This window comes from Salmo salar, chromosome ssa09 (genome assembly GCF_905237065.1).
Source record: "Salmo salar chromosome ssa09, Ssal_v3.1, whole genome shotgun sequence".
Classification (NCBI taxonomy): Eukaryota; Metazoa; Chordata; class Actinopteri; order Salmoniformes; family Salmonidae; genus Salmo; species Salmo salar.
In genome coordinates, this window is record NC_059450.1 from 6,193,892 (window position 1) to 6,217,808 (window position 23,917).

Sequence of the window (23,917 nt, forward strand, 5' to 3'; positions counted from 1 at the left end):
GCTCATAGTGCCCACAGCATTTTTCCCTGGACAATGGCGTTGCACTGTAAATCATTAACAGCTCTCTTATTGACAAAGGACCTTTCACTGTTTACATTATTACATCATTCATTGCCAGTTCGGCCAAACACTTTGGTATATGTGTTGGAACTCAGTGGCTGCATGTCCCCTCATTAGATTAGCTGTTTTAAATTGAGAATTTTTTGGTACATGTAAAGAATATATGCCATACTTTCACCTTTCATCAGTCAATGTGTTTTTCCTCTTTCCTCAAAGTAGTTTAACCGGTTTGGCACCCTTTTTATTTACGTTCACAGGTGTGTGAAGACTGAAAATAAAACTCCTTTTTCTCCTCATTTGGATCTTTGGGACTCTTTTGGATGTACAGCTTTTTTTTTAAGTGTTAAACTGACATAAACTTCATGTCATGATGAAGTCCACAAAGGATTTATTGGAGTTTCTGGACCTGAGTCATCTGTCCACAGATGAGGAATTGGCAATCCGACAGGTGCTTCAGCGAGATGACAACCTCAGGAAGCGAGAGACTGGACGCATACGGTAATTCATTTATGGCCTTGGTGGCAATATTTTTGGGTCGAATACATGCTGAGAATGAACATGTCCTATTTCATGATAGTTAATGTTGTGCTCAGGCACTGATGTTCGGCGAATATGCCTGACTCGCAGTCGGCATTCCAATTCATTCAAAAGGTGTTCGATGGGGTTGAAGTCAGGGCTCTGTGCAGGCCAGTCAAGTTCTTCCACATCTACTGTATCTTGACAAAACATGTATGTATGTATGGACCTCGCTTTGTGCACGGGGGAATTGTCATGCTGAAGCAGGAAAGGGCCTTCGCTAAACTGTTTCCACAAAGTTGGAAGCACAGAATCATCATTGTATGCTGTAGCTATAAGATTTCCCTTCACTGGAACTAAGGGGCCTAGCCCGAACCATGAAAAACAGGCCCAGAGCAGGTAGTGTTCTCCTGGCATCCTCCAAACCCAGATTAGTCGGTCGGACTTCCAGATGGTTAAGCGTGATTCATCACTCCAGAGAACGTGTTTCCAGTGCTCCGGAGTCCAATGGCGGTAAGCTTTACATCACTCCAGCTGACTCTTGGCATTGCGCATGGGGATCTTAGGCTGCTCTGCCATGGAAACCCATGTCATGAAGCTCCCGACAAACAGTTCTGGTGCTGCATCCAGAGGAAGTATGCATTCATATATAAATACAGCATAGGCCTAGGCTACATAGCAGAGTTGGGGTAAATTCCATTTCAATTCCAGTCATTTGAGGAAGTACAATGAAATTCCAGTTCCCATTCCAATTCTCTTCAGTGAGTGTTGCAACCGAGGACAGACAATTTTTACGCGCTATGCACTTCAGCACTTGGCTGTCCCATTCTGTGAGCTTGTGTGGCCTACCGCTTCGAGGCTGAGCCGTTGTTGCTCCTAGACATTTCCACTTCACAATAAAAGCATTTACAGTTGACCGGGGCAGCTCTAGCAGGGCAGAAATTTGACGTACTGACTTGCTGGAAATGTGGCATCCTATGATGCCATGCAGAAAGTCACTGAGCTCTTCAGTATGAGACATTCTACTGCCAATGTTTGTCTATGGAAATTGCATGGCTGTGTGTTCGATTTTATACACCTGTCAGCAACGGGTGTGGCTGAATTGCCGAATGCACTAATTTGAAGTGGTGTCCACATACTTTTGTATATACATTCAGACCCATTGTCTTTTTGTTACTTTACAGCCTTATTCTAAAATGTTTTAAACAGTTTTCCCCCCATCTCAATCTACACACAATACCCCATCATGACAAAGCAAAACGTTTTTTTTTTTGCAAATGTATTAAAATATAAAAACTGTATCACATTTACATAAGTATTCAGACCCTTTACTCAGTACTTGTTGAAGCAGATTTGGCAGCAATTACACCCAAGAGTAATCTTGAGTATGACTCTACAAGCTTGGCCCACCTGTATTTGGGGAGTTTCTCCCATTTTTCTCTGCAGATCCTCTCATTCTCTTTCAGGTCTCTCCAGGGTTCAAGTCTGGGCTCTGGCTGGGCTATTCAAGGACATTCAGAGACTTGTCCCAAAGCTCCTCTGTTGTCTTGGCTGTGTGCTTAGGGTCTTTATCCAGTTGGAAGGTGAACATTCGCACCAGTCTGAGGTCCTGAGTGCTCTGGAGCAGGTTTTCATCAAGGATCTCTCTGAACTTTGCTCCTTTCATCTTTCCCTTAATCCTGACTAGTCTCCCAGTCCCTGCCGATGAAAACATCCCCACAGCATGATGCTGCCACCACCATGCTTTATTGTAGGGATGATACCAGGTTTCCTCCAGACGTGACGCTTGGCATTCAGACCAAAGGGTTCAATCTTGGTTTCATCAGACCAGAGAATCTTGATTTTCATGGTCTGAGAGTCCTTTATGTGCGTTTTGGCAAACTCCAAGCAGGCTGTCTTGTGACTTTTACAGTGGAGTGGCTTCCATCTGGCCTCTCTACCATAAATGCCTGATTGGTGCTGTATTGCAGAGATGTTTGTCCTTCTGGAAGGTTCTCGCATCTCCACAGAGGAACTCTGGAGCTCTGTCAGAGTGACTATCGGGTTCTTGTTCATGCCCCTGACCAAGGCCCTTTTCCCCCGATGGCTCAGTTTGGCCTGGCGGCCAGCTCTACAGAGAGTCTTGATGGTTCCAATCAATCTTCTTCCATTTAAGAATAATGGAGGCCAATGTGTTCTTTTGGACCTTCAATGCTGCAGAAATGTTTTGGTACCCTTCCCAAAATTTGTGCCTCGACACAATCCTGACTCGGAGTTCTACGGACAATTCCTTCGACCTCATGGCTTGGTTTTTGTGCAAACATGCACTGTCAACTGTGGGACCTTACAGTTGAAGTCAGAAGTGTTCATACACTTATGGAGGTGTCATTAAAACTCGTTTTTCAACCACTCCACACATTTCTTGTTAACAAACTATAGTTTTGGCAAGTCGGTTAGGACATCTACTTTGTGCATGACACAAGTCATTTTTCCAACAATTGTTTACAGACAGATTATTTCACTTATAATTCACTGCATCACAATTCCAGTGGGTCAGAAGTTTACATACACTTAATTGACTGTGCCTTTAAACAGCTTGGAAAATTCCAGAAAATGATGTCATGACTTTAGAAGCTTCTGATAGGCTAATGGACATCATTTGAGTTAATTGGAGGTGTACCTGTGGATGTATTTCAAGGCCTACCTTCAAACTCAGTGCCTCTTTGCTTGACATCATTGGAAAATCAAAAGAAATCAGCCAAGACCTCAGGAAAAAGATTGTAGACCTGAGGGTGCTTTGCTGCAGGAGGGACTGGTGCACTTCACAAAATAGATGGCATCATGAAGCAGGAGATTTATGTGCATATATTGAAGCAACATCTCAAGACATCAGTCAGGAAGTTAAAGCTTGGATGCAAATGGGTCTTCCAAATGAACAATGACCCCAAGCATACTTCCAAAGTCAAGGTATTGGAGTGGCCATCACAAAGCCCTGACCTCAATCCTATAGACAATTTGTGGGCAGAACTGAAAAAGCGTGTGCGAGCAAGAGGCCTACACACCGGACTCAGTTACATCAGCTCTGTCAGGAGGAATAGGCCAAAATTCACCCAACTTATTGTGGGAAGCTTGTGGAAGGCTACCCAAAACGTTTGACACAAGTTAAACAATTTAAAGGCAATGCTACCAAATACTAATTGAGTGTATGTAAACTTCTGACCCACTAGGAATGTGATGAATTTGACATTATTCTGACATTTCACATTCTTAAAATAAAGTGGTGATCCTAACTGACCTAAAACAGGGACTTTTTCCTAGGATTAAATGTCAGGAATTGTGAAAAACTGAGTTTAAATGTATTTGGCTAAGGTGTATGTAAACTTCCTACTTCAACTGTATATAGTCAGGTGTGTGCCTTTCCAAATCATGTTAAATCAATTGAATTTACAACAGGTGGACTCCAATCAAGTTGTAGAAACAGGATGTACCTGAGCTCAATTTCAAGTCAAATTTGGAAAAAGTAAAGGGGTCTGAATCATTTCCGAATGTACTGTATAGTGTATCTCAATGCAGTTAAATACTTGGAATTATACTTAACAAAAATAAAAACACAACATGTAAAGTGTTGGTCCCATGTTTCATGAGCTGAAATCAGGAGCAGAACTGTTCCATACTCACATGTGTTTACCTCCCTCTTACTGAGCATTTATCCTTTGCCAAGATAATCCATCCACCTGACAGGTGTGGCATATCAAGAAGCTGATTAAACAGCACAATCATTACACAGGTGCACCTTGTGCTGAGGACAATAAAAGGCCAGTTTTCACACAACACAATGCCACAGATGTCTCAAGTTTTGAGTGAGCATGCAAATAGCAATGCTGACTGCAGGAATGTCAACCAGAGTTGATGCCAGATAATGTAATGTTATTTTCTCTACCATAAGCCTCCAACGTCATTTTAGATAATATGGCAGAACGTCCAACAGGCCTCACAACCGCAGACCACGTGTAACCACACCAGCCCAGGACTTCCACATCCAGTTTCTTCACCTGCGAGATCATCTGAGACTAGCCACCCAGACAGCTGATGAAACTGAGGAGTATTTCAGTCTGTAATAAAGCACTTTTGTGGTGAAAAACTCATTCTGATTGGCTGAGCCTGGCTCCCCAGTGGGTGGGCCTATGCCCTCCCAGGCCCACCTATTGCTGCGCCCATGCCCAGTCATGTGAAATCTGAAGATTAGGACCTAAAGAATTTATTATCAATTGACTGATTTCCTTATATGAACTGTAACTCAGTAAAATTGTTGAAATTGTTGCATGTTGTGTTTATATTTTTGTTCAGTATAGATTACTTGAAATTAGTACTGTTCATTTGTTATATTCAGCCCTTCAGCCCAAATTTAAGAGCTGATTTGAACATATGCAGTGAGGGAAAAAAGTATTTGATCCCCTGCTGATTTTGTACGTTTTCCCACTGACTAAGAAATTATCAGTCTATCATTTTAATGATAGGTTTATTTGAACAGTGAGAGACAGAATAACAACAAAAAATCCAAACAAACGCATGTCAAAAATGTTATTAATTGATTTGCATTTTAATTACGGAAATAAGTATTTGACCTCTCTGCAAAACATTTATGTATTTATTTTACCTTTATTTAACCAGGTAGGCAAGTTGAACAATTTCTCATTTACAATTGCGACCTGGCCAAGATAAAGCAAAGCAGTTCGACACATACAACAACACAGTTACACATGGAGTAAAACAAACATACAGTCAATAATACAGTAGAAAAATAAGTCTATATACAATGTGAGCAAATGAGGTGAGATAAGGGAGGTAATGGCAAAAAAGGCCATGTTGGCAAAGTAAATACAATATAGCAAGTAAAACATTCGAATGGTAGATTTGTAGTGGAAGAAAGTGCAAAGTAGAAATAGAAATAATGGGGTGCAAAGTAGCAAAATAAATAAATACAGTAGAGGTAGTTGTTTGGGCTAAATTATAGATGGGCTATGTACAGGTGCAGTGATCTGTGAGCTGCTCTGACAGCTGGTGCTTAAAGCTAGTGAGGGAGATGTGTTTCCAGTTTCAGAGATTTTTGTAGTTCGTTCCAGTCATTGGCAGCAGAGAACTGGAAGGAGAGACGGCCAAAGGAGGAATTGGCATGACTTAGTACTTGGTGGCAAAACCCTTGTTGGCAATCAGAGGTCAGACGTTTCTTGTAGTTGGCCACCAGGTTTGCACACAACTCAGGAGGGATTTTGTCCCACTCCTCTTTGCAGATCTTCTTCAAGTCATTAAAGGTTTCGAGGCTGACGTTTGGCAACTCGAACCTTCAGCTCCCTCCACAGATTTTCTATGGGATTAAGGTCTGGAGACTGACTAGGCCACTCCAGGACCTTAATGTGCTTCTTCTTGAGCCACTCCTTTGTTCCCTTGGCCGTGTGTTTTGGGTCATTGTCATGCTGGAATACCCATCCACGACCCATTTTCAATGCCCTGGCTGAGGGAAGGAGGTTCTCACCCAAGATTTGACGGTACATGGCCCCGTCAATCGTCCCTTTGATGAGGTGAAGTTGTCCTGTCCCCTTAGCAGAAAAACACCCACAAAGCATAATGTTTCCACCTCCATGTTTGACGGTGGGGATGGTGTTCTTGTGGTCATAGGCAGCATTCCTCCTCCTCCAAACACGGCGAGTTGAGTTGATGCCAAAGAGCTCCATTTTGGTCTCATCTGACCACAACACTTTCACCCAGTTGTCCTCTGAATCCTTCAGATGTTCTTTGGCAGACTTCAGACGGGCATGTATATGTGCTTTCTTGAGCAGGGGGACCTTGCGGGCGCTGCAGGATTTCAGTCCTTCATGGCGTAGTGTGTTACCAATTGTTTTCTTGGTGACTATGGTCCCAGCTGCCTTGAGATCATTGACAAGATCATCCCGTGTAGTTCTGGGCTGATTCTTCACCGTTCTCATGATCATTGCAACTCCACGAGGTGAGATCTTGCATGGAGCCCCAGGCCGAGGGAGATTGACAGTTCTTTTGTGTTTCTTCCATTTGGGAATAATCATACCAACTGTTGTCACCTTCTCACCAAGCTGCTTGGCGATGGTCTTGTAGCCCATTCCAGCCTTGTGTAGGTCTACAATCTTGTCCCTGCCACCTTGGAGAGCTCTTTGGTCTTGGCCATGGTGGAGAGATTGGAATCTGATCGATTGATTGCTTCTGTGGACACGTGTCTTTTATACAGGTAACAAACTGAGATTAGGAGCACTCCCTTTAAGAGTGTGCTCCTAATCTCAGCTCGTTACCTGTATAAAAGACACCTGGGAGCCAGAAATCTTTCTGATTGAGAGGGGGTCAAATACTTATTTCCCTCATTAAAATGCAAATCAATTTATAACATTTTTGACATACATTTTTCTGGATTTTTTGTTGTTGTTATTCTGTCTCTCACTGTTCAAATAAACCTACCATTAAAATTATAGACTGATATTTCTTTGTCTGTGGGCAAACGTACAAAATCAGCAGGGGATCAAATACTTTTTTCCCTCACTGTAAAACATCTACATCTTTGAGAAGATTTACAGTGCAGTAGATTCATGTTAATAGAGAACAACATTTTTGTTGGAATATTTACTAAAATAATCAGGCTTTTCATTTACTACTTTTCCATCTGCTTTATTGTCTATTGGTGGCAGTCGTCTGCAAATCTCCATTCCTGACCCTAAAAAGCTTAAAGTTATGACTGGGGAGTGGTTCGAAGAGCTCCGGACTCATCGCTATGGACGACAGTCAGACGTGACAGAAGTTCTCAGGTCTTCAATGAGGAGAAAGAAGACAACCGGTATAGATTTTGTACTGATCACCATTAATCAGTTAAATAATTACACTCTCAATCAATGAAAGAATAATTAATATTTTCCATATTCGGATTTTAACCCCTTTGTCAGTCATCTCCCACTGTCACTCCTCAGGATAAAGACTGTAGTTACATTATTCATACAGAGGGATGGGCTGACCGAATATAAATAATCTGAGTGATCATTGTCTGCTTCTCAGCCTTTGGGACTAGCACTTTCAGCGATGTCGGACAAACAGAAAACAAAGAAGGAGAAAAGGAGAATAAGGACCCTCAAACCAAGACTTCTGAGATGTAAGTTTATTCTAAGAGTAGCCTACAATATCAAGATTTCTGGTCACACATGGAATACAAACATACAGATTGCAGAGGCTTAATTAAGCATTGAACAGTGAATTGCTACCTCCTAATAGAAGAGAAATGTGTTACAAGAGCAAACTTCTGGCATTAAAAGCTTCAGAAGATTTCTGTGCTGGTATTACAGAATTACTTTTACTGCAAGGTGTTTTCAAATCAAATGATATTTGTCACATGCACCGAATACAAGCTTACTGTGAAATCCTTACTTACAAGCCCTTAACCAACAGCAGTTTTAAGAAAATGGAGTTAAGAAAATTATTATTAAATAAACTAAAGTAACATAATAAAATAACAATAATGAGGCTATATACAGGGGGTACCGGTACTGAGCAAATGTGCGGGGGTACAGGCTAGTCGAGGTAATTTGTACATGTAGGTAGGGGAAAGGGACTATGCATAGATAATAGCGAGTAGCAGCATTGTAAAAACAAGAGGGGGGGTGTCAACGCAAATAGCTCGGTTGGCCATTAGATTTATTTTACTCAATTATTCGTTTCAGCTTAGAAAGCAAGGAATTATTGTATCGGTGTACGCAACTCTATTACTGTATCTATGCATGCAACTCACAAATTAAATCACTTGGCTCATCAACAATTGCAGGAAAATTGCTATTGAAGAAATACCTATTTGTCATTCAAACATTGTAATTTTGCCAAAGATACACTTTTTTTTAAAGAGTTCTACACCTTTCAGTCTTGCACTGACATTTGAAGTACTGCATATGCATATTAAGTACTTATATTCTTATTGTTTGAGTACAACTCCTTGCAATCTCTCTTTTCCACTCATAGCCAGACACCAGACACAAGTTTCCTCAACCCATCTTTTCGTGAAAAGGTTTGTTTTATTGCATTATTATTTGAGACAAAACTTTCTTTCACTTTAATCAAAGAGTTGATGCATAATAACACAATTGTGATCCTCAGGCTAACCAGGAACTTAGCAATGAGGAAAGCACTGTGGATACTGGTGAGTATGAAACATTTTGCAGCTGTGGAAGGATCCACCGAACCCTATCCCGACAGGCCAACCCTAAACTAAACCTGAACTTTTCCTTTATTACAGACAACACCGCTGTTGATGTTCCTGAATGGAAACATCCACTCTACAGGTCTCATGAGGGGCCTGCTAGTAAGGAAAAATGTACCAGCCCATTTACATCTCAAAATCAAGAGATGCCATACTCTAGCACAACTGACACTGTCCACCAATCACCAGACAGGAAACCTGGACAAGAAAACAAGACAGAATCTGCTTATATTGCCAATGCCATTCTTGAGTCTCAGCTCGGTCCTATCAATGTATCTAGTTCCGACCCTCAAACCAAACCAACAACCAAATCCCTGAACACTATTGTGGATCTGAAGTCTAGCAAAAAGCTGGTGTTTCCCCCTGAAATAAAGGATGATCCAGAGAAGAACAGCTCTGTAATGTATGTAGACCCCTATGTATGGACACAACCAGAGTTGAAAAGTAGCGTCATAGAGGCCGAGCCAAAAGACATAGAGATGGCCATAGGAACAACTAAAACAATAGTGATATTGCCTAGTGTTGACACACATAATAGGTCAGAGGATAGCACCATTGGTTTTGATGTTGAACATTCAGGGCAGGAGTCTCTCACTACTCCGTCTTTTGAGATCTGGGCACAGAGCAGCCACATAAGGCCAAAGCCAAAAGAGGTGAACTTTCCAAAGGTAAAGACAAATACCACAGGGACTCCACCTACTGGTGACACTCTGACCCAATCAGAAGATAAGTTCAACAACAGGAGACCTGATGATGAAGTTTCAGAACATGAGGGGCCTCCTAGCATGCAATCTTCAGAGGTCAAGTATGAGAAGGAGCAATTTCAGCTTGAATATGAAGATATGTTGGGGCTGGAATATGTTAGGCTAAACCAAGATGTTTCAACAGAGAGCCAAGAACTTCAAACAGACCAAAACCACAGTGAAATGCTATCATTTGAGAATACATACTCTCTCCAGAGAAAGGACCCTTTGCCTACCATTGAGTCATTCAAATGTATAGAGGAACCTCAGTACTTGCTCCAAGAGGGACCACAGGACATACTCACCATAGACAAACATGTTCCTGTTGATGAATCATCTATCTTCAAAGAGGCCAGACCCAAGAAGGACCTAGTTTGTTCAGAAGAATCTCTACCATTTGCTGTTTGTTTTCTAGATGAAGTCATAATTTCTAGCAATCTCCATACATCAAAGGAGGACACTGGTGAGGACAAAGAGAAGGAAGTGTCAAAGTTAAGAAATGATTCTCTCTCAGAGACTGGTCCATCTTTGTTACATGTTTCATGCCACGAACAATTGCATAGGGTTTCTCCAAGAGATTTTGATGAAGAAAAGAAACAAGAACAGATGGATGTAAAGAAGTCTACTGAATCTCTAAGTAAAGCAGTGGATGGAGAGACATTTGTTACTTTAGATGGAGAGGAGGTAGATATATTTAAGGAAAGGAATACTTTGGAGTGCAAGCTGTCTCCAAATGGAGACTTTCAAAAAGTGAATCAGAAGACTGGAAAATGTCTCATTCCCACAATAGTGGTCAATTCCTCTGAATCCCCAGTGACAGATGACACTGAAGGTAAGAGGTCTCTATATTTTGCAGTTTAAACTTTGGTATGGAGCTCTCTATTTTTCAGTTTCACATGCCACAACATGTTGCGATGCTTTTGTTAGCCGAACTAACATGATAAAATTAAATCCTGATCTCGTGATTTCAAATCCTTTGCTTTCATAACTGTGTTTGTGCTTGCTATTGAAGGTCAACTCTAAGTGACTACATTGTTAGAAAGGAGGTTCAGAATGAAAGTACTTTACAGTGTTTCATTTGGAACACAGCTTCAAGCTATGACATTTGAGGAGAATCATGACACACCTTTGACTTATAAAAAAATATATATACAGTCCCAGTCAAAAGTTTGGACACACCTACTCATTCAAGGATTTTCCTTTATTTTCTACAGTGGTTCCTCAATTAAAAGTTTTGAGATTATGCCGTGGGAATTTGTGGTTTAGAGCATTACCCTGCATGACTGCTTCATTGCTCCAGACCACCGCAAGGGGGAGTTGGAGCACTGATTATGCTCTTGGTTCCCAATGCACTAATGTGTCTCTAACTGACAATGAATGAGCAATATAAACCAAATAAAAACAGATAATTGTGCACGACCCCACAATTGAATTTCAATGAACTGAATGATGAGGATGAAGGTTATTCTAAGAGAAACAAAAATGTTCAATTATTTTCCAGTTAGTTCTTTGTGTATATTATTGGTTATCCTGACCTGGATGCCATGTACAGTACTATTGTCTCTAAAATGAACAATATTACCACCGTCTCTTGCGCATGTCATTATCCTTTCATATTGCATCCTTATTTACAAAGCTATTATTATTATTAGATATTCTCACAGACCAGATTTGCCCAAATGAAAAATGCCCCTTAGATATTAATTTAGAATCCTCCAATCTTCTAAATGTAATTATTGGCGGAGAGACATATAGATTCAATGTTTCTGCATCGGGCCTCTGTATGGGGCGGGAAGGCCCCATCTATGCTTAGATTCATAATTACGTCTGAGATTGCAAATAATTCAAACAGCGATATTTTCATTGCAAATAAGGCTTGGCATTGGGAAAAGAGGGAGAGATGAACGCATATCTCTCTGTACATTCTTCTCTGAAACTTCGATTTTCATTATCTACCTTTCTTCTTGATACTTTTTGAGAGCAACATTTTATCTTGCTATTAAGCAAATTGTTCTGAACAAATGTTGACTTTAAAAAAAGTAGTGTAGCCTACAATAGGCTACATACTGTAGACCTGTTTTTCCCCACCAATCACGCACAGAGAAATAGACAAAAAAGAATAATTGGAGAGACAGTGATTTTATGAGCGTAATCAGATCAACATTATTATCTTATTGTCATTGAATTTATGTACTAATCATATGTGTTAAACATGTTAAATGTGTAGTGTAAGACAATTAATTGTGCAAATATTATATACATATTATATTTCTGGCCAGCTGACTATTGTCTCAGAAAAATTTGCCCTGGGGCCAAACCGAGTTGACAAACCCTGATATATAATATGTGTTACAGAGCCTTTACATAAGTCCACTCAAGTTTCTTCAACTGTCTTCTGATTGATTAGAGCGATGTTGATGTTGTGCTGTGATGCCAGCAGATTCCAGATTGCATTTGCCAGTCACTCATCCTCTTCAACCATCAGTGAGTTGCTTTGAATAGTCTTGCTGGAAATGGAATACAATGTAAAAATGTGCAGCATACAGTAAAGACCAACAGTCTATTTATTTAAGCATTATTTTTAGCATTATTAGGCCTACTTTACAGTATTGTAGCCTACTGTACCTGTTTTTTTCCTGGACTTTTACGTTTGCGGTAACACAGGCGAATAGCACTGTCCGTGACCATAATCCCCAAGTCTAACAGTATTTTACCGACATGTTTAATTATTCAAGGCTCCTTTCTCTGTGGTGGAGTTATTTTAAGAATACTTACTGGAACATCCAAAGTCATCCAAGTGTTATAATAGGATTTGAAGAAATTGCCTACCAACGTGTGGTCAACTATTTCAGCACTGTTTTATGCTGCTCTGAGACAAGCATGGGGACTGGTCTTGATAAATCAATTCGATTTTTATTTTCACTGAATTTCTGTTTGGGTATTGGTTAGCCTACAATTACGGTGTGGAAACGGTCACATTGTACAGCGCCATATTTTCCTAAAGGAAACCCTGAGTTTTTTTTCCTTCTTGGAATAGAAACACCATAATATTAATTAAATTCTCTACTACAGCCAATATCACAAAAAGTTATATGCTTCCCAAAGATGCCATCTGCTGGTCGAACTAGCACTAACTAGCATTAATGGCAACAATGGCTGAATAACGTGCCATAGAATTCTGCAGCAGCCCACAAGGTGTGCTGCAGTGTGACACAACTTTTACAGGAAGAACCACTGTACATTGTAGAATAATAGTGAAGACTTCAAAACTATAAAATAACACATATGGAATCATGTAGTAACCAAAAAAGTGTTAATCAAATCAAAATATATTTTATATTTGAGATTCTTCAAAGCAGCCACCCTTTACCTTGATGACAACTTTGCACACTCTTGACATTCTCTCAACGAGCTTCATGTGGTAGTCTCCTGGAATGCATTTGAATTAACAGGTGTGCCTTGTTAAAAGTTAATTTGGGGAATTTCTTTCCTTCTTAATGCGTTTGAGCCAATCAGTTGTTTTGTGACAAGGTAGGGGTGGTATAAAGAAGATAGCCCTATTTGGTAAAATACCAAGTCCATATTATGGCAAGAATAGCTCTAATAAGCAAAGAGAAAAATGTATTACTTTAAGACATGAAGGTAAGTCAATGCGGAACATTTCAAGAACTTTGAACGTTTCTTCATGTGCAGTCGCAAAAACCATCAAGCGTTATGAGGAACGCCACAGGAAAGGAAGACCCAGAGTTACCTCTGCTGCAGAGAAGAGTTCAGTAGAGTTACCAGCCTCAGCAATTGCAGCCCAAATAAATGCTTCACACAGTTTAAGTACATATTTCAACATCAACTGTTCAGATGAGACTGTGTGAATAAGGCCTTCATGGTCGAAATGCTGCAAAGAAACCACTATTAAAGGGAACAAAGAAGAAGAGACTTGCTTGGGCCAAGAAACACGAGCAATGGACATTAGACTGGTGGAGTCTCTCCATATTTGAGATTTTTGGTTCCAACCAGCCGTGTCTTTGTGAGACGCAGAGTAGGTGAACGGATGATCTCTGAATGTGTGGTTCTCACCCTGAAGCATGTAGTAGGAGGTGTGATGGTGTTGGGGTGTTTTGCTGTTGACACTGTCGTTGATTTATTTCGAATTGAAGGCACACTTAACCAGCACGGCTACCACAGCATTCTGCAGCGATACGCCAGCCCATATGATTTGCGCTTAGTGGGACTATCATTTGTTTTTCAACAGGACAATGACCCAACACACCTCCAGGCTGTGTAAGGGCTATTTGATCAAGAAGGAGAGTGATGGAGTGCTACAGCAGATGACCTGGCGTCCACAATCACCCGACCTCAACCCAATTGACATGGTTTGGGATAAGTTTGTCCTCAGAGTGAAGGAAAAGCTGCCAACAAGTATTCAGCATATATGGGAACTGCTTCAAGACTGTTGGAAAAGCATTCCAGGTGAAGCTGGTTGAGAGTGTGCAAAGCTGTCATCAAAGCAAAGGGTGGCTACTTTGAAGAACCTCAAATATAAAATATATTACGATTTGTTTGACACTTTTTTTGGTTACTACATGATTACAAATGTGATATTTCATAGTTTGTCTTCACTATTATTCTACAATGTAGAAAATAGCAAAAATAAAGAAAAGCCCTTGAATGAGTAGGTGTGTCCAAACTTTTTACTGGTACTGTGTTATATATATACAGTACATTCAGAAAGTATTCAGACCCCTTCCTTTTTTCACATTTTGTTACGTTACAGCCTTATTCTAAAATTGATTAAATAAAACAATTTCATCAATCTACACACAATACCCCATAATGACAAATCGAAAACAGGTTTTTAGAAATGTTTGCTAATCTATTAAAATAAAGTATTCAGACCATTTGCCATGAGACTCGAAATTGAGCTGAGGTGCATCCTGTTTCCATTGATCATCCATGAGATGTTTCTACAACTTGATTGGAGTCCACCTGTCATAAATTCAATTAATTGGACATGATTTGGAAAGGCACACACCTTTCTGTGTAAGTTCCCACAGTTGAAAGTGCATGACAGATCAAAAACCAAGCCATGAGGTCGAAGGAATTGTTCGTAGGGCTCCGAGGCAGGATTGTGTCGAGGCACAGATCTGGGGAAAGGTACCAACAAATGTTTGCAGCATTGAAGGTCCCCAAGAACACAGTGGCCTCCATCATTATTAACTGGAAGAAGTTTGGAACCACCAAACCACTCAGAAGGTCCTTGGTCAGGGAGGTGACCAAAAAGTCACTCTGACAGATCTCCAGAGTTCCTCTGTGGAGATGGGAGAACCATTCAGAAGGACAACCATCTCTGCAGCACTCCACCAATCAGGCCTTTATGGTAGAGTGGCCAGAAGGAAGCCACTCCTCAGTAAAAGTCACATGAGAGCCCACTTGGAGTTTGCCAAAAGGCACCTAAAGGAGTCTCAGGCCATGAGAAACTATATTCTCTGGTCTGATGAAACCAAGATTGAACTGTTTGTCCTGAATACCAAGCGTCATGTCTGGAGGAAACCTGGCATCATCCCTACAGTGAAGCATGGTGGTGGCAGCATCATGCAGTGGGGATGTTTTTCAGCGACAGGGACTGGGAGACTAGTCAAGATCGAGGGAAAGATGAACGGAGCAAAGTACAATCAATCAATCACATTTATTTATAAAGCCCTTTTTACATCAGCAGACGTCACAAAGTGCAATACCGAAACCTAGCCTAAAACCTCAAACAGCAAGCATTGCAGATGTAGAAGCACGGTGGCTAGGAAAAAGTCCCTAGAAAGGCAGGAACCTGGGAAGAAACCTAGAGAGGAACGAAGCTCATTGGCCAGTCCTCTTCTTTCTGTGCCAGGTAGAGATTATAATAGTACATGGCCATTTAAGGCCAGATTGTTCTTCAAGATGTTCAAATGTTCATAGATGACCAGCAGGGTCAAATAATAATCACAGTGGTTGTAGAGGGTGCAACAGGTCAGTACCTGAGGAATAAATGTCAGTTGGCTTTTCATATCTGAGCATTCAGAGGTCGAGAAAGCAGGTGCGGTAGAGAGAGAGTGTCAATAACAGCAAGTCCGGGACAAGGAAGCACGTCGGTGAACAGGTCAGGGTTCCCTAGCCGCAGGCAGAACAGTTGAAACTGGAGCAGCAGCATGACCAGGTGGACTGGGGACAGCCAGGAGTCATAAGGCCAGGTAGTCCTGAGGCATGATCCTAGGGCTTTGGTCCTTCGGGAGGGGAGGGAGAGAGAGAGAATTAGAAGGAACATACTTAAATTCATACAGGACATCAGATAAGACAGTAGTATTATAACAGACTGACCCCCCGGCACATAGACTATTGCAGCATAGATATTGGAGACTGAGACAGGGGTGGGTCGGGGGACACTGGAGCCCCGTCTGACGATACCCTCACAGGCAGGATATTACCCCCACCCACTTTGCCAAAGCACAGCCCCCACACCCTTAGAGGGATATCAACAGACCACCAACTTACTACCCTGAGACAAGGCTGAGTATACCCCACAAAGTTCTCCTCCACCGTGTGAGCCCGGGGGGGCGCAAAACCAGACAGGATGATCATGTCTGTGACTCAACCCACTCAAGTGACGCACCCCTCCTAGCGACGGCGTGGAAGAGCACTAGTAAGCCAGTCGCTCAGCCCCCGTAATAGGGTCAGAGGCAAAGAATCCCAGTGGAGAAAGGGGAGCCAGCCAGGCAGAGACAGCAAGGGCAGTTTGTCGCTCCAGTGCCTTGCTGTTCACCTTCGCACCCCTGGGCCAGACTACGCTCAATCATAGAACCTAGAGAAGAGATGAGTCTTCAGTAAAGACTTAAAGATTGAGACCGAGTCTGCGTCTCTCACATGGATAGGCAGATCATTCCATAAAAATGGAGCTCTATAGGAGAAAGCCCTGCCTCCAGCTGTATAAATTCTAGGGACAATAAGGAGGCCTGCGTCTTGTGACTGTAGCATACGTGTACTGTAGGTATGTACGGCAGGACCAAATCGGAGAGATAGATAGGAGAAAACCCATGTAATGCTTTGTAGGTTAGCAGGAAAATCTTGAAATCAGCCCTAGCCTTAACAGGAAGCCAAAGTAGAGAGGCTAGCACTGGAGTAATATGATCAAATGTTTTGGTTCTAGTCAGGATTCTAGCAGCCGTGTTTAGCACTAACTGAAGTTTATTTAGTGCTTTATCCGGTAGCCGGAGAGTAGAGCATTGCAGTAGTCTAATCTAGAAGTGACAAAAACATGGATTAGCTTTTCTGCATCATTTCTGGACAAAAAGTTAATTATTTTTACAATGTTACAAAGATGGGGAAAAAAGCTATCCTTGAAATATTCTTGATTTGTTCATCAAAGGAGAGATCAGGGTCCAGAATACCACTGAAGTCCTTCACAGTTTTATTTGAGATGACTGTACAACCATCAAGATTAATTGTCAGATCCAACAGCAGATCTCTTTGTTTATTGGAACCTAGAACTAGCATCTGTTTTTTTCCGAGTTTAGAAGTAAAACCTTTGCCGCCGTCCACTTCCTTATGTTTGAAACACAGGCTTCCAGGGTAGGCAATTTTGGGGCTTCACCATGTTTCATCGAAACGTACAGCTGTGTGTCGTCCGCATAGCAGTGAAGGTTGACATTGTGTTTCCGAATGAAATCACCGAGAGGTAGAATATATAGTGAAAACAATAGTGGTACTAAAAAGGAACCTTGAGGGATGCCGAAACTAACAAATTGATTTGTCAGAGTACAAACCATCCACAGAGACAAACTGAAATCTTTCCAACAGAGACAGATAAGATCTAAACCAGTGCTGTCTCAGTGCTATGATGGGCTCTAAAACCAGACTAAAGCATTTCGTATACATTATTTGTCTTCAGCGAGGCAGTGAATTTCTGCGTAACAGCTTTTTCAACAAGTTTTGAGAGGAATGGGAGATTCAATATAGGCCAATCGTTTTTTTTATTTTTTATTTCCGGGTCAAGGTTTGGCTTTTTCAAGAGAGGCTTTATTACTGCCACTTTTAGTGAGTTTGGTACACATCTGGAGGATAGGGAGTCATTTATTATGTTCAACATAGGTGGGCCAAGCACAGGCAGTAGCTCTTTCAGTAGTTTAGTTAGAATAGGGTCCAGTATACAGCTTGAAGGTTTAGAGGCCATGACTATTTTCATAAATGTGTCAAGAGAGACAGGATAAAAAATGTTGTGTCTCCATTGGTCCTAGGTCCTGGCAGTTCTGTGCAGACTCAGGACAACTGAGCTTTGGAGAAATACGCAGATTCAAAGTGGTGTCTGTAATTTGCTTTTTAATGATCATGATCTTTTCATCAAAGTAGTTCATGAATTTATCACTGCTGAAGTGAAAGCTATCCTCTCTTGTTGAATGCTGCTTTTTAGTTAGCTTTGCGACAGTATCAAAAATACATTGTGTTCTTATTCTCCTCAATTAGGTTGGAAAAATAGAATGATCGAGCAGCACTGAGGGCTCTCTGATATTGCACAGTACTGTCTTTCCAAGGTAGTCGGAAAACTTCTAGTTTGGTGGAGCGCCATTTCCGTTCCAATTTTCGGGAAGCTTGCTTCAGGGCTCAGGTATTTTCTGTATACCAGGGAGCAAATTTCTTGTAACAAATGTTTTTTGTTTTTAAGGGTGTTACTCCATCTAGGGTATTACGCGAGGTTAACCGATTTTTGTACTCCGACTTCCTTGGGTAGGTGGAGGGAGTTTGGAAGGGCATCTAGGAATCTTCAGGTTGTTCAAGAATTTATAGCACGGCTTTTGATGATCCTTGGTTGGGGTCTGAGCAGATTATTTGTTGCGATTGCAAACGTAATAAAATGGTGGTCCGATAGTCCAGCATTATGAGGAAAAACATTAAGATCCACAACATTTATTCCATGGGACAAAACTAGGTCCAGAGTATGACTGTGGCAATGTGTAGGTCCGGAAACATGTTGGACAAAACCCATTAAGTCGATGATGGCTTCGAGAGCCTTTTGAAATGGGTCTGTGGACTTTTTCATGTGAATATTAAAGTCACCAAAAATTTGAATATTATCTGCAATGACTTCAAGGTCCAATAGTAATTCAGGGAACTCAGTGAGGAACGCTGTACACGGCACAGGAGGCCTGTAAACAGTAGCTTTAAAAAGTGATTGAATAGGCTGCATAGATTTTATGACAATTTTTTTACCTTTATTTAGCTAGGCAAGTCAGTTAAGAAACAGTTCTTTTGGAAGAGCACCAGTATTTACTTAACTTTTATTTAACTAGGCAAGTCAGTTAAGAAGAAATTCTTATTTACAATGACAGCCTACCGGGGAACAGTGGGTTAACTGCCTTGCTTAGGGGCAGAACAACAGACTTTTACCTTGTCAGCTCAGGGATTCAATCTTGCAACCTTTCGGTTGCTAGTTCAACACTCTAACCACTAGGCTACCTGCCGACTAGAAGCTCAAAAGACGAAAATGCAGTATTACCTCCGCCTTTGCGGGATGTGCAGGGATATGGTCACAATTGTAACCAGGAGGAGAAGCCTCATTTAACACAGTAAATTCATCAGGCTTGAGCCATGTTTCAGTTATGCCAATCACATCAAGATTATGGTCAGTGATTAGTTCATTGACTATGACTGCATTGGAAGTGATTAAGTAACCCTATTTTGAGATGTTTTGTTTTGCTCAACCTGGATTGAGGCCCAGACACGGTCTCGATGGGGATAGCTGAGCTGACTACATTGACTGTGCTAGTGGCAGACTCCACTAAGCTGGCAGGCTGGCTAACAGCCTGCTGCCTGGCCTCTCTCATTGTGGAGCTAGGGGAGTTAGTTCTTAGATAAGATGAAAGCACCCCTCCAGCTAGGATGGAGTCCGTCACTCCTCAGCAGGCCAGGCTTGGTCCTTTTTATGGGTGAGTCCCAGAAAGAGGGAGGGGCAGAAAACAGTTTTCAACCAGTGATTGAGTTGTGAGTGTCAGCTGTAGAGCTCATCACTTCCCCTAAGAGACAATTACTCAATGCTGACATCTTTCTAGCTGATTTACACGCTGAAGCTTTGTTGCGCTTGGTGACCTCTGACTGTTTCATCCTAACATCGTTGGTGCCGACGTGGTAAAACAATATCCCTGTACTCTCCACACTCGCCAGTTTTAGCCTTAGCCAGCACCATCTTCAGATTAGGTTTTATGTTTGGTAGCTCTGCCCCCTGGTAGACCGTGTATGATCGCTGGATAATTATTTTTAAGTTTAATACTCGTTGCTTAATGGGGAGAACCAGTTGAACATTTCTGTCGGCTGAATGAGCGACACCTGTTGAGTATGCCAACAACATTTCTTTCCAGGAGCCTTGAGAAAATTGTCCGGCTGCAGGGACTGTGAGGGGGGGGATTTATACTACTATCTGTACTTACTGGTGGCACACACGTTGTTTCATCCTTTCCTATACTTAAATTGTCCTTGCCTAACGATTGCATCTGAAGCTGTGCTTGCAACACACCTATCCTCACCATAAGGCGATAGTTCTCCTGTATAGTATGAGTACAGTGACTGCAATTAGATGGCATAGTGTTAATGTTACTACTTAGCTTCGGCTGGTGGGGTCCTGTAGAACCATGTCCAGATAAAGCGTCCAGGGTGAAAAAGTTGAATGAAAAAAACTAAGACTTTGGTAAATGTATTAAAAGTAAAAACTGAAAAGTCTGGATGATAGCCAAGTAGCAACAAACAGCACAACAGCACTGAGACGAGTCCGGAAGTTGAGGGCCTTAATGAAAACCTGCTCCAGACCTCAAACTGGGGTGAAGGTTCACCTTCCAACAGGTCAAGGACCCTAAGCACACAGCCAAGACAACGCAGGAGTGGCTTTGGGACAAGTCTCTGAATGTCCTTGAGTGGTCCAGCCAGAGCCCGGACTTGAACACGATCAAACATCTCTGGAGAGACCTGAAAATAGCTGTGCAGCGATGCTCCCCATCCAACCTGACAGGATCTGCAGAGAAGAATGGGAAAAACTCCCCAAATACAGGTGTGCCAAGCTTGTAGCGTCATACCCAAGAAGACTCCAAAGGTGCTTCAACAAAGTACTGAATAAAGGGTCTGTAATGTTATGTAAATGTGATAAGTTTATTTAATTTATACATTTGCAATAATTTCTAAAACTGTTTTTGCATTGTTATTATGGCGTATTGTCCTTGCCTAACGATTGATGTAGATTGATGAGATAACAAAATGTGGAAAAAGTCAAGGGGTCTGAATACTTTCCGAATGCACTGTATCTGACACTTAGAGATTCACTATTCAGTAGTATGTTTTCAATCAAGGAAGTTCACATGCCAATTGAGGAAACATGCATATCACACCAAATGACAAACAGTTGTTTTTGTCTTATGTGGGGTTTTTTCTCACTCTGGCTTAGAGCACCCAGCTACGTCTCAGGAACCCCCTTCACTGGTTGTTACACCTATGGACACCTGGGAGGTTAGACGTTAAAATACATTTCCAACAAAACAAATTAATAAATGCATTCTTAAACTGTTTATGCACATATTCTGAATAATGGCTTTCACTTGTGGGAGTTTAGTAGTACTGATATATAAACAACCAGAAAGATGGATGTTTTCACTCTTTAAAACATGCACGCACACACACTGATGCCTTTCATTCATGGGAGTTAAGTTGTCTAAATACATGAAATGTTGCACTTTTGAATAAATTTGACCACATACAGTACATGCACACACCGGCTGATGGCTTTCATATGTCTTCCTTGACTTTTACTCAAACTTTAACCCTCTTCAGGATGAGGGTCTGGACTCAGATGATGACTGCAGCTCTGTCTCCAGCTATGGGTCTGACTTCTCTGCAAGAAGAGGTTATGGCTCCATTGCTTTGGGCCTCACTGGGGTAGGACCATTTAATGGACAGTTACCATAAAGCTACCGTTTACAACAACATACTGTAGTTGTTTTTGGAAGATATGGCTTGAATAGCAAGATATTAGCTGTCCCGTGAAATATTTTTTTTAATACTTTTTCTATTTTTTTTAAATCTTTCTTTTTCCTTTCTCTGAACATCAAAGGTGATATTTGTGCAAAAATACAATCATACATCAACTTTTCAAAATACTTGACACAGCTCTTGATTTTGCAGTTCATAATTGCATCATGTTTTAAACTATTGCAATGATTACTTAAAACCCCCCAAAATGATTGATTTATTTAGGCCACCTTTTCCCAAAAAAGTTGTGAAATACTGATGGTGAGGCTTAACCCTTTTTTTTCAAATGCATATTCTTGATACCATTTAAAAGGAAACAGTTTGAAGTTTGTGGAAATGTGAAATGAATGTAGGAGAACTTAACACATTAGATCTGGTAAAAGAAAAAAACATGAATTTTTTCCCCTCATCTTTGAAATGCAAGAGAAAAGGTCACAATGTACTGTTCTAGGTTAGGCAATTTTGGCCACTAGATGGCAGCAGTGCATCTGCAAGGTTTTGGACGGATCCAATTAACCATTGCATTTTTGTTCAAAATGTTGTATCAAGACTGCCCAAATGTGCCTAATTGGTTTATTAATACATTTTCAAGTTCATAACTGAACTCAAACAATAGCATGGTATTCTTTCACTGTAATAGCTACTGTAAATTGGACAGTGCAGTTAGATTAACAATAATTTAAGCTTTCTGTCCATATCCCATATGTCTATGTACTGGGAAATGTTCTTGTTACTTACAACCAAAGCGGGATGGGGGGGGGGTGTAATCGATCCTGTAGAGGTTAATATGGTTGTGTTTGGTAATCCTTCCATTTCCAAAATGACGCCTGAAGAACATGCTTTGTCTCCAAATGAGTAGCTTTGAAATGTCCCTCTCCTGTCCTCTTGTCAGCGCACTGGCAGTCTTCTGAGTGTGTACAGTGAGGCGGGGGACTTTGGGAGTGTGACTGTCCAGGGGGCAGTGGAGTTCTCGCTAAGGTACAGAAATGCAGAGGAGCTCATCGTCACAGTGGAGCAGTGTCAGGACCTTGCCTACGCCAACCCTCGCAAGCAGCGCACAGACCCGTAAACTCAACACACCACGCATTCATGCACATAGACACACAAATTCAGACCAATATTATAGTAGTTAAATCAGGTGTTTTAAAGATGCACTATGCAGAAATCATTCTGCCATTTCCTGGTTGCTAAAAATTCTAATAGTTAGCCTAATTTCAATTGATGTGACAAAACAAGCAAGTATAGTGTAGAGAATTATTGTACCATCTAATCTGCTGTGAAATATATTTTCCATAACCCAATATATTGTATTTTCAACTGTTTGAAGCTGGTGTACAAAACTGAAAGTAAAAGACCCAAAAACGAGAAATAGTGCACATAGAACAGATGTACCGCTTCTTAGACTTGCTTTCAATGAGAATGACAGATCTATAACTTACCTTTCTATGTGAATTTGGTCGAGTCGCCCAAAAAGTTACATATTGCAGCTTTAATTGGGGTCTCCAGAACCTACAACAGGTTTAAAAACTTTCAGGGTGAGGAACTATACATCAAGTTGTAAAATAGTGAACTACTCCTTTAACAGCATTACTCCTGTCTCCTGTGCAGATATGTGAAGACCTACCTCCACCCTGACAAATCCCGCCATAGCAAGAAGAAGACCTCCATCAAGAAACGCACAATTAACCCAGTGTTTGGTGGAGAGACACTGAAAGTAGGTTTTACCATGTTGTGAGTGCTTTCTGTATATTTTATGAATGAATTTTATATGAAAATGTACTTTGGAAGGTATGCATCTCTTAGCCTGGTCTTTGTTTATTTTTTCACTCAAATACAATTACTTTATTTACAACCAAATCTGAGTTTCCCCACCCAACGTGTGCAGTTGGCACAATGGTGTGGGCTTGGCTGACTGGAATACGCATGCACATTTGGTGCAGAACCAGATGTTATGCGTGTATACAGTGACATGAGAATATTCCCCATAGTTTTTGTTCACCCACACCAGAAGTGATCAGGACACGCAGGCTGAAATATCAAAGCAAACTCTGAACCAATTCTATTAATTTGGGGACAGGTCAAAAAGCTTTAAACATTTATGGCACTTTAGCTAGCTAGCTTGCTATTGCTAGTTAATTTGTCCTGATATATAAACATTGGGTTGTTATTTTACCTGAAATGCACAAGGTCCTCTACTCCTCAATTAATCCACAGATAAAACGGTAAACCGAATTTGTTTCTTGTCATCTCTCCTCCTTCCTCCGGAGTGTGGACGTCAGCTCATCTTTCAATCACCCACGTGGGTATATGCTCCTAAAAACCAATGAGGAGA

At 41.2% G+C, this 23,917-nt stretch overlaps 1 protein-coding gene across 1 annotated transcript in view; it reads left to right on the forward strand.

The window, feature by feature from the left end:
* Positions 1-23,917, forward strand: part of si:ch211-266g18.6 (synaptotagmin-like protein 1) — a 65,191-nt gene continuing 41,274 nt past the window's right edge. Inside the window, exons 1-10 of the mRNA XM_014209985.2 lie at positions 1-558; positions 7,266-7,411; positions 7,627-7,720; positions 8,578-8,623; positions 8,713-8,755; positions 8,852-10,390; positions 21,005-21,066; positions 21,388-21,492; positions 22,478-22,650; positions 23,194-23,299. Of these exons, the coding sequence (XP_014065460.1) occupies positions 428-558; positions 7,266-7,411; positions 7,627-7,720; positions 8,578-8,623; positions 8,713-8,755; positions 8,852-10,390; positions 21,005-21,066; positions 21,388-21,492; positions 22,478-22,650; positions 23,194-23,299 (2,445 nt within the window). The 5' untranslated portion in view covers positions 1-427. The remainder of the gene's footprint in view (positions 559-7,265; positions 7,412-7,626; positions 7,721-8,577; positions 8,624-8,712; positions 8,756-8,851; positions 10,391-21,004; positions 21,067-21,387; positions 21,493-22,477; positions 22,651-23,193; positions 23,300-23,917) is intronic.